The sequence below is a fragment of the Sarcophilus harrisii genome, chromosome 3, assembly GCF_902635505.1.
Source record: "Sarcophilus harrisii chromosome 3, mSarHar1.11, whole genome shotgun sequence".
In the NCBI taxonomy this organism is placed as follows: domain Eukaryota; kingdom Metazoa; phylum Chordata; class Mammalia; order Dasyuromorphia; family Dasyuridae; genus Sarcophilus; species Sarcophilus harrisii.
The window spans coordinates 599,114,111-599,127,362 of record NC_045428.1 but is presented as its reverse complement, the minus strand read 5'-3'; the positions used below and the strand labels follow the sequence as shown (position 1 = coordinate 599,127,362).

At 42.1% G+C, this 13,252-nt stretch overlaps 1 protein-coding gene across 1 annotated transcript; it reads left to right on the top strand.

Moving 5' to 3' along the window:
- Positions 1 to 704: 704 nt before the first annotated feature.
- Positions 705 to 12,075, top strand: LOC100929402 (zinc finger protein 184-like). The gene is made up of 4 exons (XM_031961716.1): positions 705 to 851; positions 5,061 to 5,187; positions 5,656 to 5,751; positions 10,262 to 12,075. The coding sequence occupies exons 1-4, from the start codon at positions 705 to 707 to the stop codon at positions 11,326 to 11,328; spliced, it is 1,437 nt and encodes a 478-aa protein (XP_031817576.1). The 3' UTR covers positions 11,329 to 12,075.
- The last annotated feature ends 1,177 nt before the right edge of the window (positions 12,076 to 13,252 follow it).

Below are 13,252 nucleotides of genomic sequence, written 5' to 3'. Positions count from 1 at the left end.
CTCTTATAACAACCCTCTTAACAGTCTTGGGAGTTAAGTGCTATAATTACTACCCATTTCACTGATGGGGACACAGAGGTAGATATCAGTTGTGTGACTTGCTCAGGATCACGCAGTTTGTAAATATCTAAGGCAGAATCTGAACTTGGCTTTTCCAGGCTCCTGGAAATCTGGAAGTCTGCACTCTGCCAGCTAGATGCCTTTTGTTTTTTAAATTATCTAGGTAAGAGATGGGAGGCCAGGAGAAGCAGGTAACTTTGTGGGGGGCCTCCATTCCGTTGTACTGCTAACAACCTAGAGCAAGTCCTTGTTATCAGCCATTATATACTTATCATGAATTGTCCGTATTTCGACATTAGAGTACAAAAGAAAAGTGTTACCCAGTGAATGGTTGGGGCATTTATAAAGTAAGGGCTGAGAACTTTGAGAAGCGGACTCTGGCTCAGAGCAGATCCCGGGCATGCGCAGAGAGCTTCGTCAGCCCCCGGACTACGTTTCCCAGGAGGAGTAGGGGTCCGGTCGCGAATCCCTTCCCCCATAGAAAGGATAACAGGACCGAAAGGAGCAAAAGCGATCGGAAGTGATCTCTCCGGACCGGAAGCTGCGCGAGCCTCAGTGCGTTTTCTCGGGCGGTCCCCCCAGCAGCTCCGGCTCCGGGCTCGCGCTCTCCCGGCCCCGCGGCCCTTCGGGCCCTGCTGCTCGGGATGGCGGTGCAGCCCTGTGCGCGGCCGGCCTCGGAGCTCTGGGGGGAGCGCGTGGGGACGTGGGGGGCCGTGGGTTTCGCGGGGCTGGGGGCGGCTGAGGGGCGCCAGGCCCAGGGCGAGGGGGCCCGACCAGCCCCGGCCTGCCAGGTGAGGGGGCCGGGGGACGGGAGTGGCGCGGCCTTCTTCCTGCTAACTCCGATCCATCCCTCCCGCTCCCAGCATCCAACCTTGGATGCCCTTCCCCCGCCGACATGCCCACCTCCCTCAGTCCCAGAGCCCGGGAACCTCGACTTAAGGGCCGGGAGGGGGACGAGCGGAAAACCCCGGGGTGGGAGACGAGGTGCTGGGTTTGCTGCCACTGGGGCGAGCCTTCTCTCCTTCCCCGTGCGGGCCTAGGGGACTGAAGCAAAGGATTTTCCCGGCCCTGATCCGGAGTTTGCCCCCTTTCCCCGCCAACCTCCCCAAGGCTTCGGGACAAACCCGGGCAGGGCCGGACCAGTTATGTCTGTCCCGAGGCACCTTCCTTGGGGTGGGCTCCACATGGCTCGAGGGTGAGTAGGTGAGGTGCACTAAATACGGGCCCAAATGGAAAGAGGTCAGAGGTCAAGCATTTCTTAACGACCTCTTGAGCAGGCACTGGGGATTAAAGAATGGGGGGAGGGGGAAGCCCATATTGTGTAGCAATCTACACATCTCTTTTAGAGATGACATGCGAACCGCATAGGTCATCTGTTGGGGATCGTGAAGGATGAAGAAGAGTCAGCTAATAGCTTTTACCAAGCACCCCTTTTAGTGCTGAGAAAGCAAAGACCAGAGTTTAAAAACCGAGTCTGCCTTAGGAAAGGTGACATGCCCCACCATTGTGTTCCAATAAGATCTAGACAGGAGACTGGGGGCTAGTCTGAGAGTAGGCCATAAGATAAAGGGAGATTGAGAGAAGCTGTTTGCAGAAGGGGCTTACTTTGAGACTGGAAGGAAGTGGAGAGATGAGGGTTTAATGCTTGGAGCACAGCTAATGAAAACACCTGAAGTCAGGAGATGGAGAGTCTAATAACTGTATGGAGGCATCAAAGAGCACATGAAGGGACATGAAGCCTAGGAAGACTTGAAAAGGTAGGAAGTGTCCAGGTCATGAAGGACTCAAGAACCAACGGGGATTTTATTCTTGATTTTGAAGGTGATTGGAACTACGGGAGTGAGTGTGATGGTCAGACCCGGCCTTGAGGAAGATTTAATTTGATGGCTGAATGAAGGATAATTTGGAATAGAGATTTGTGGCAGGGAGGCCAACTGACAAGTTATAGCAACAGTCCAGGTATAAAGTGATGAGGGTCTGCACTTTTCCCAGAGCAAAAAAAGAGAATGCTTTTGAGGGAAATCATGAAGTGAGAATCCACAGGATTTGTCCACAGACTGAACTTTTGGGAACGAGAGAAAAAAAGTGAGACATCAATGATGACATCTAGATTTTGGAGCTATGTTCCTGGAAGGATAATTGTACCCTTAACAATCATAGGAAAGGGAAAAGAGTTGAAGAAAGAAGAGCTCTCTTTCAGATATGTGGAGTTTAAGCTGTCTGTAGGACATTAGAGCAAAAATGACCAGTATGCAGTTGAAGATTCTAGTCGAAGTCAGAAGTGCTGTAAGGGCTGGATAAATTAGATAGAGCAATCTTCCACATAGAGATAATAAAGAATTCATGGAAGCTGATGAGATCACCAAGTGAAATTGTAGAGAGGAAAAAGTTAAGAGATCCTAGGACAGAGCCTTGGAAAATACCAAAACTTAGTTGTTTGTCCTTTGTTCTCTTTTGGGGGCGAGGAGGGGCAAAGCAATCAAGGTCAAGACTTGTTCAGGATCACACCAACTAGTTCAGTGTCTGAGATTAAATTTGAGCTCAGGGTCCTGACTCCAGGGCCAGTTCTTTATCCACTTCACCACCTCACTGCCCCTTGTCCATGTTTTTCAGAGGATCAGTAATATCTATAGGGTGATGTCTTGATTTATTCAAGAAGTGGATTTGAACGAGGCAGCATTGCAGAGTTGTAAACCTCATTTTCTTTCTCTTCCTGAGTTATCCAAGTCCAATGGCAAAACAAATCAGAATGACCTCAGTATTTTATTTAACTGCCTTCAAATGGGTTGGAACAAATTGTTCTCAAGGACCTATTCCACCTGAGGGCAGTCTTTACATACTTAGGAGACACATATCCCAAGCAGGTTTGAAAGCTGTCAGTTACCTTCAGCCTGTTTTAGCCCATCTGTCCAAATGGTTAGTCGGTACAACCTGAAAGAAGATCCAACAACAGAGACTGAGGTCTGGTCAGATAGGTAGGAGAACCATGAGTGAGAAACTTCAGGGGATTCTTGAGTCTATTCTTCCATCTCTCTTTGACTGAAGGTCAAAGCTAGAAGAAAAAAGTCTAACATCAGGTAATGGGAAGTTACTCCTCAGAACACATAATAGTGGCTTTAGAGGTTGAGTTTGAGATGGTTATTAGGGGATGAGGGGGATTGGAAGGAAAATGTCTTAACTTGGATAATCTTGAGCAGCTTAGATGGCACAATGAATAGAGTGCTGGGCCTGAAGCCAGGAAGACTCATCTTCCAGAGCTCAGATCCAATCCACTCATTAGATGTGGACTTAAGTCTGCTTACTTCCATTTCCTCATTTGCAATATAATCTGGAGAAGGAAATGCTGAAATATTCCAGTATGGCCAAATAAACCCCAAATGGGGCACAAAGAGTCAGACAGACAGGATTGAAAAAAAAATCTCATCAGAATAGGTGGTCCAAAAAAGTGGCAGTCTCTCTTTGAGATGGAATCCAACACTGCAGGGGCCATTCCTTTGCCACCCACACCTGTATTTCTGAGGAGATATCATTGCCCACAAGTTTTGTACATTTCCTTCACAGTCATGTTCCAAAAACATAGAAGAGAGCTCCCAGATCATGGCATGATTGACATTATCAAATCCTTCCAAGAATCCCAGAAGGGTTCTTTTTGCCTTTTGCCTTTGGATTTGGTGGTTAAGCTCTCATTGTTCATTCTGAAGAGCAGTTTCAGTTAAATGATGAGACTTTAAGACAAAGTTAAGAGAGAAGTAGAGGCACTTTATTGTAGACTGCCTTGGCCTTCCTAAGGAGTTTAGCCACAAGAGCAGATCTATTGGGTAGTAACTAAAGAGACCGGAGGAGAGATGGGTGTATTTGTAGCAGTGGAAAAGCAAAGAGCAGATTGAGAAAGATTGAAGATTAATGAGACAGGGAGATGATGGAGAATGCAATTCCTTGGAAGAGACAAGATAGACTAGGATCATTTGTGCTAGTAGAAGTTTGTCTCAGAAAGGAGAAGGGTCATCTCTAAATGTAAGATGGATAAAAGGGGAAGTAGTGGGAAGAAGGGGAAAAGGAAATAACATTTGTACAGTACCTACTCTTGTACCCAGCCCTGTGCTCATTTAGGTACAACAACCCATCAAGTCGCGTGCTGTTACCTACATTTTACACATGAGGAAACTGAATCAGAGGGTAGATGACACACCGGGGATCAGCTACTAAGTGTTTGAAGCTGGATTTGAGCACGGGCTCTTCCCGACTCCAGGCCTGCTGCTCTGTCCACTGTACCGCTGGCTTCCGGGAGTGGTGGGCAGTACTGAGTTAGGGAAGAGCGTAGCATGGCATAAGTATGCGATGGTGTTCTTGGCTTCTGCCATCTACTGTGTGATGTTGGGTTGGTCACCTTCCTTCCTGGGACAGTTGCCTCCTTGTTAAGTGGAGTAGTAATTCCTTAAGCCACCCAACTCACCAGATATACTGCTTTGTAAGTCCAAACACTAGCAATATAGAGCTCTTCTCTTAATGAGATGGGGGAGTAGGGTAGTCGAAGGAGGCACACGTCACTATTGGGCAATGGCTTGTCCTGAGGCCGGCCCCTATTGTCACCCCATGGACAGTTGCATCAGTCTCCTAACCAACCATGCTCCTTCTCATCCTGCTTTCAGATTTCTCCTCATTGTACAAGTCTGACTGCAGAATTGGGATGTGGAGAGCCTTCCATTATTCCATTCTTTGCACTTTGGCTTGCCATCCAGAGTCCTATTCTGTTCCACCATCCACCCTTCAAAAAGAAAAACAAGTTCCTTGTTTTCCAATCAAGCAAAACAAATTCCCAAATTGGTTGTGTTCAGAATAAAAAGGCAATCTGCTTTCTAATGAGCACTCAGATGTTTGTCCCGTCTAAATCCTAAAAGCTGTGAGACAGCGCCCCCTCCCCGAAATAATCAGGGGGCTTTGTGCTATGGTCAAGATCCATGCAACAAAATGGGTGAACAGCAATGTATTTGATATTTCAGCCATCAGTGACCTTCAAAGATGTTGCTGTGGACTTCACCAGAGCAGAATGGGAGCACCTGGATTCTTCTCAGAAAGATCTCTACAGAGATGTCATGCTTGAGAACTATAAGAACCTCGTCTCCTTGGGTAAGGACATGTCTCCCCTGCCCACAAAGGACTCCTTGCCTTGCTAAAAACCTCTCAGCTTTTACCCAGAGAATCGGAATAAATTTACTGATTTTGTTCTTGGTATGATAGGATATCTAGGGAGAATTTAAACGAGGAATTATTTCTAATCCCAAATCCAAAGCGTTTCTGTTCCCACATGTACGATAGAAATCTGTAGCATCATTTTCCTGCTCCTGACCTTCACCCTCTGTTTGCTTAGATCAGATATTTCCTCCCCCTCCTTTCTCAAAGCACAGAGACCAATATCAGTCATAGATTGGCTCAGGTGAATCCATTTTCTTTCTGAGCCAAACTCCTTGGCTTTGTGACCCATTTCAGAGAGCCCTTCAGAAACCTCTGGGCTCTTCCTGAAGGTAAAGAGGTTAGGATTGGCTTCTGAAATGATTCTTTATGCCCAAAGATTCCCATTTCTTTTCCCACGAGCAGGGTTTCAAATTTCCAAGCCCAAAGTGATCTCCAAGTTAGAAAGAGGAGGTGCACAATGGATGCTTGGGAGGAAAGTTCCAAGAAGGCCCTTTCCAGGTGAGTAAGTAAAGAGACCAACAGGTAAGAGTGACTGCGAGCTGTAGCAGAGAAGTCAGAAGAGGGGATGCAGAAACTGATTGGAATGAGTTCTTCTATTTCCTAGGGAGATGGAAGCTAAATGACCTGAGACTTTCCCGTGTAAATGCCACCTTAGTCATTCATCTTTCTTTTTTCCTTCTTTTCAGTTAAATGATAAGTCTGGAAATGACCTAAAAACCATCTAGTTCAAATCTTTGATCTTAGAGGTACACCTTGATGCTTTTATGAAATGAAAATGTTGGTCTAGATGGCCTCTGAAGCCTTTTCCAGATCAAGATCTGAGAGACAGAGACAGAGACACAGATTGAGAGAGAGAGAGAGAGAGAGAGAGAGAGAGAGAGAGAGAGAGAGAGATAAAGTGATTGAGGCAAGGGTGTGCATTTCTGAAGTAGCAGAATCATGATTTGAACCCAGGTTGCCTATGCCCACCCCCCAATAGAGCAATTACTTTGCTCTCAGAAATATCACACTTGGCTACGTCGTGAATAAGAAGATTCTTTGAGGTTAAAAGTTGCTTATTTTCTTGTCCAGAATTCATTTTTGACATTGACTGCGTGGCCTGGGACAAAGGACAGGAGCCTTAGGATTTGGGGGCTTTGGCCGCTGCTGCCTTTCGTTGACCTGGCTTTGGGCGCGAATTTCTCAGCTTCTAGCCTCCATGTGTAGAATGCATTGTTTCCTTCCCTCTGACCTTCACCGACAGGACTCTCTGGACTGTCTGACCCGAAAGGCAGCCTTGTAAATGAGGCTTTCCCAGATTCTTGGGGTTTAAGCCTTCCCAGAATTGTATCTTTCAGCTCCCAAGCTATCCTCAGTCCTAGTAGTATCCGAATGCCTGCTCTGCATTCAGCTCTTATGGCAGGGAACAGAAGGCTGTTGCAGAATAGTCACCCTGTCATGAAAATACTCGTCAGGGGCAGGTGCCGGATCTGGCATTGTCTCGGGTCTGCTTTCCTCTCTTTGTTGTTTGTCGGGACTTTTCTTTTCCAGTAAGATTTTTGGAGGCGTCTCATGCTGCAGGCGTGCTCCCTTTTACCTCATTGGGTTCCGAATTCTAGACGCTGACAGCAGGGCACCGCCTCTGATAATTCCTAGGCCCCTTGTCCGAGGACCAGCTTACCCAGACAAGGCTCATCTCTGCTTATCTACAACATGGGGATAACAGTTTCTAAATCTTGAACTCCGAGTTAGACATGGGTTATTTCTTTAGCTGGTAAAAGAAGCAGTTTAAATAAAAATCAGCGTAATCCTAGATCTTTTAAGTACAGAATTGTTCAGGGCTTACCCTGTTCATTCAGCATTTCCAATTTTCTTTTAAGAGACTATACAAGCTATCCACACATGGGGTTTCTGAGTAGTTCATCAACCTAGAGCATTTTCTTTTTTTAACTTTTATTGACATATTCTGTTTTTACATTATAAACACGCTCATATTATCTCCACGCTGAGAGCTCCTCTCATTCTTTTTTTTTTTTTTTTTTTTTTTTTTTGGAAGAGGCGCCAGTCAGGATTAAGTGACTTGCCCAGTATCACACAGCTAGTAAGTGTCTTAAGGCCAGATTTTAACTCCAGTCCTCCTGACTCCAGAACCGCCCCTGCTAACCACTTCTGAAAGTGGAGGCCACATTCCATATCTATAGCACCCCTCAACTTTTTGCTTTCTTAAAGTGGCTTTTTAATTGACAGAAATCTATTTTCTCTGGCCCTCATGCTCTCCCACTGGGAAAACAAAACAAAACAAAAAATCCTTGTAGCAAACATGAATAGTCGAACAAAAACAATTTCCCTTTCTGCTCTCTTACCAAGGGCAGTTTGTGTTGTGCCACAGTTCCCTCTTGATGTCCTGACCTAGTTTCCCCATTGTCCTATCTGCCTCAAGTTATAACCTTTCCCTCTTAATGTTTGATTTAGTTACTCTGCCTTAGGTTATAACCATTTTCTCTTAATGTTTGATAGGATAAAGGTCTTATATCTTAGACTTTAGGCTATACTTATTCCTTCTTAATGTTTAATGGGATAATGGTCTTTATCCATTTTAGACATCATTAGAATATTAGGAGCCTCTCCAGTACCTCCCATTATGTCATCCTAGGTACCTTCCCCCATTAGGTCAGCCCCATCCAGGTGCCTCCCCCATTATGACATAACCTATAAAAAAGCTTGCTGTCTGATATTAGGCTTGGATTCTTTGAGATGATAGTCTCCTCCGGTCCTGCAACCACATGGATCCATTTGCTCCCAATATCTCTCTCCATTTAATAAACTAATAAATTGGTCTCTAATCTCTGTCTTGCTTAGTTTCTCCAGCATTACATTTAGGAGCAGAGTTTGGATCCTCACGGCCCCAAGCCTGAGTTCCTTAACAAAGCTCCTGATTAGTCTCCTTCTACAACCACTTCCCAAGCATTCCCCGATGGTGGCAGCGAGGTGGCACAAGGCATAGAGCCCTAGGCCTGGAATCAGAAAGGCCTGAATTAAAATCCTGCCTCGGACATCTACTGACTGTGTTACCCAGAGCAAATCACCTTTGCCTCAGTTTCCTCAACTGGAATAATAACAGCATCTCCTTCCCAAGGTTATTGTTAGGCTCAAGTGAGAGAGTATTTGTAATATACTTGCCACACTACTTGCTGATATAAATATATAATCATAAATATAAATGCTGTTATTTTCTAGCCAAACTGCTCTAGGTTACCAGTGATCTCTTAGTTAATAAAACCAATAGCCTTTTCTCAGTACTAATTTTTCCCAAACTCTGGATTCTTTAACATTGTTGATTGCTCCCTAGGTTTTACTCTCTCCTGGTTCTCCTACCTATCTGATCCCTCTTTCTCTGTCTCCTTGGCTGCATCCTCCTCCAGATCACACTTTCTAACCACTGATGTCCCTCAGGATTTTGCCCTGGGCCTTCTTTTCTTCCTCACTTAGTGATCTCATTAGCCCCAAGAATCTAATTACCATCTTTATACTGATCATTCTCAAATCTACTTATCCAGCCTCAACTTTTCTACTTACCTCCAATTTTGCTTTTCTCTTTGTAGACATCTTATATTTAATATATCTAAATCAGAACTCATTATCGTTTCCCCTAAATTCTCCATTTCTTACCTTTCCTCTGACTATTGAGACTTGAAACTTATGAGTCATCCTGGACACCTCACTATCTTTCCCCTCCTCTTGCCACCATGCACCTATAGTCATTCTTCTCTCTTTCAGTCATTTTCTGTTTATCCTGAATATAGTTTAATCTTACATATTTATCTGCTTGTCATTTCCCCATAAGACTGAAAGCTCCTAAGGCCTGTTTTTTGCCTCTTTCAATTCCCAGGTCTTAGCACAGTGCCTGGCACAAAGTAAATCCTTTTAAATAATTAATGAGTAACTGATTCATCATTAGACTATAAAGAAAGAAAATGTAAAATGTGACACTGAACAGCCTCTCCTCCAGGGTTTTGTTATATTACCTTCTCCAGGAGAATCTTAGGATGAAAAGGAAACCCTTAGACACCACAGATAACTCAAGTCCACAGAGGATGGGGAGATGCCTTATCTCCATGACTATTCTTCAGTCTCTTTTGCTGGACCTTCCAATATGTCAATCCCTTTATCCCCCAAAGTACTGTCCTGATCCCTTTTCTCTTTCCCTTCTCTATTGTTTAATTTGGTGATCTCAACTCCTGTATATTCAATTAACATCTTTGTGAATTATTTCCAGATTTAACCCTAGTCTGCTTTCTGAGATCTAAGGCTGCATCATCAACTAGCTATCGGACATTTTAAACTCTATATCCTATTGGCATCTTAAATTCATCATGTCCAAAATGAGTATTTTTTAAAAATTAGTTTAGTAACATAAATCAACCTATCCACTAAATTTATTATTCAAAACCTCTTTGGTTAAGGTTGTTCAAGCAACTTTAGGTCTTTTGAGCTCTTCTCTTATCAAGCCCATACCTCTTAAGGTATTTTGACTACAAAACCAATTTCATTGACCATCCCCAAAATTTTATGGATATAAAAAAGTAAGTTATCTTTGCATGACTAATTAATCCTCCCCCCACCCCCCAGAATTTTGGATTTCATTGCCTCCTTTTTTTAAGGACTCAAAATTAGTCAGCTGAACATAGGTTTTGTTTCAATTTTATTTTTGTCTTTTGTCGAGAGATCACTGTTAGGATTTAATCACTTGTCATTTTCAAAAATAACCTGTTTTCTTTTTCTGAAAATATACACATTTCCCAAGAGCTTACCTATAATAATTCTGTAATGAGCAGATGCTTTAAGTACTGTGAAATAATCCCTTTAGTACCAAACAGGTACTACATGAGGCTTTAGTTGCCAGTCTTTGTTCTATTCATTCTAGATTGATTTTCATTTTTGTTGTAAAATTACCTTGTAACTTGCTATAAAGAATTCTTCATTATAGTCCAAAAACACTGTAATTTTGACACTATTGTGTTTCTTTCAGGTCGCCTTTGTCAGAAGAGTAGGGGTAAAAGCAAGGATTCTGCTCCAAAGCAGTGTAATTATATTTCATTAAAGAAAAGACTTATGGTGAATAGTAATGAATATGTTGACATCTTAAGACAAAACAGATACCTTAGTGGACATCAGAAAATTCGTACTGGAAAGAAACTCTATAAATGTAATGAATGTGAAAAAGCCTTCAACTCCAACTCAAGCCTTACTGTACATCAACGAATTCATACTGGATTAAAACCATATATGTGTACTGAATGTGGGAAAGCCTTCAGCCAAAAAGGAAACCTTACAAAACATAAAAGAAATCATACTGGAGAGAAATCCTATAAATGTAACGAATGTGGAAAAGCCTTCAGAGACAGAGGATACCTTTCTATTCATCAAAAAATTCATACTGGAGAGAAATCTTATAAATGTAATGTATGTGGGAAAGCCTTCAGCCAGAAAGGACATCTTACTGTACATCAGACAATGCATACTGGAGAGAAATCCTATAAATGTAATGAATGTGGAAAAGCCTTCAGCCAGAGGGGCAGCTTTAATATACATCAGAAAATTCATACTGGAGAGAAATCCTTCAAATGTGATGAATGTGGAAAAGGTTTCATTGACAGAGGAAATCTTAATAAACATTATAAAATTCACACTGGAGAGAAATCCTATAAATGTAATGAATGTGGAAAAGCCTTCAGCCAGAGAGGAAGCCTTAATAAACATCATAAAATTCATACCGGAGAGAAATCATATAAATGTAATGAATGTGGGAAAGCTTTCAGCCAGAGAAGTTACCTTACAATACATCAGAAAATTCATACTGGAGAGAAATCCTATAAATGTAATGAATGTGGGAGAGCCTTCAGGCAGAAGGGACATCTTACTGTACATCAGAGAATTCATACTGGAGAAAAACCCTATAAATGTAATGAATGTGGGAGAGCCTTCAGAAAGACTGGACACCTTGCTGTACACCAGAGAATTCATACTGGAGAAAATCCTTTTCATACAGTGAATGTTGAAAGACTTCAATCACAAGACATTCTTTATTTATCCTGATAGTTCATGAAAGATAGAAACTTTCAGTGTAATGAATGTGGAAGAGTTTTCACTCAAAGTGAAAAAAATTACTGAATGTTTAATCATAGAATTAGAGGGTTTAGAGCAGAAAGTGACTTTTGAAATCATGTATTCTAATTCTTTGATTTTTATAGCTGATAGGATATTCGGGCTAGAAGCAAACTGAGCTCTTCACTGTCACTCAGGTAGTAAATTAGCAGATCAAGGATTGGAACTGAGATCTGAGCCAAATCCAGTTTTCTTTCCATTACACCTCGCTGACCTCAGAATTCATATCAGAGAGAGAACCTCCGAATGCAAATTATGGGCTTGTCTTCAGAAGCAATTCCTGCTTAGTCCACAAAGAATTTCAGAATTGGAAATGGCCTCAGCAGTTATTCCATGTAACCCAAACCTTAAAAAGAATGTACTACAAGGAGTAGCTCAGGGGCCAGCATGCATAAGCAGCAAAATGAGATGTTCTGGTAAATGAAAGGCAATAGTTATATGTGTAATGTAAATGTAAAATATTGTTTGTGCATTTTTTTTGAAGCATGGTGCTTAGAACTCATACAGTGCTGTAAATGTACTCCTAGCACTCCAAAATTCAATGGAACTCTGACCTCCTTTTTCATGGCAGCTCTGTCTTGTAGTATACGATAATATTAACTGTTTTACTTGTCATAGCAAACTGTTGGCCTATTGTGAGTTTGCAGACCATTAAAATCTTCAGATCTCTTGCTTACACACCTGATTTTAAACATATCTTCCATCATCTTTTAATTGTGAATACATTCCCAGCTATAAAATTTATATACATGTGCATACATTTGATTTCCCTCTTGTTAGATTCATCTTGTTGTGCTAGTCTATCAAGCTCTTTTAAAATGCAGATCCAATCATCAAATGTATTAGTTGTCCCTCCCAGATTGATGTCATCTGTGAATTTGATATGGAGCCATATATGCCTTCTCCAAGTCATTGATAAAAATAGAGTGTAAACTCATCAAGACTAAGGACTATAAAGTTTATCCCTAGCACCAACACTGCATCAACTTTTTTTTTGTTTTTTGTTTTTTGTTTTTTATTTAATAGCCTTTTATTTACAGGATATATACATGGGTAACTTTACAGCATTAACAATTGCCAAACCTCTTGTTCCAATTTTTCACCTCTTACCCCCCCCCCCACCCCCTCCCCTAAATGGCAGGATGACCAGTAGATGTTAAATATATTAAAATATAACTTAGATACACAATAAGTATACATGACCAAAACATTATTTTGCTGTACAAAAAGAATCAGACTCTGAATTATTGTACAATTAGCTTGTGAAGGAAATCAAAAATGCATGTGTGCATAAATATAGGGATTGGGAATTCAATGTAATGGTTTTTAGTCATCTCCCAGAGTTCTTTTTCTGGGTATAGCTAGTTCAGTTCATTACTGCTCCATTAGAAATGATTTGGTTGATCTCGTTGCTGAGGATGGCCTGATCCATCAGAACTGGTCATCATCTAGTATTGTTGTTGAAGTATATAATGATCTCCTGGTCCTGCTCATTTCACTCAGCATCAGTTCGTGTAAGTCTCTCCAGGCCTTTCTGAAATCATCCTGTTGGTCATTTCTTACAGAACAGTAATATTCCATAATTTTCATATACCACAATTTATTCAGCCATTCTCCAACTGATGGACATCCATTCAGTTTCCAGTTTCTAGCCACTACAAAAAGGGCTGCCACAAACATTCGTGCACATACAGGTCCCTTTCCCTTCTTTATAATCTCTTTGGGATATAATCCCAGTAGTAACACTGCTGGATCAAAGGGTATGCACAGTTTGATAACTTTTTGAGCATAGTTCCAAACTACTCTCCAAAATGGTTGGATTCGTTCACAACTCCACCAACAATGCATCAATGTC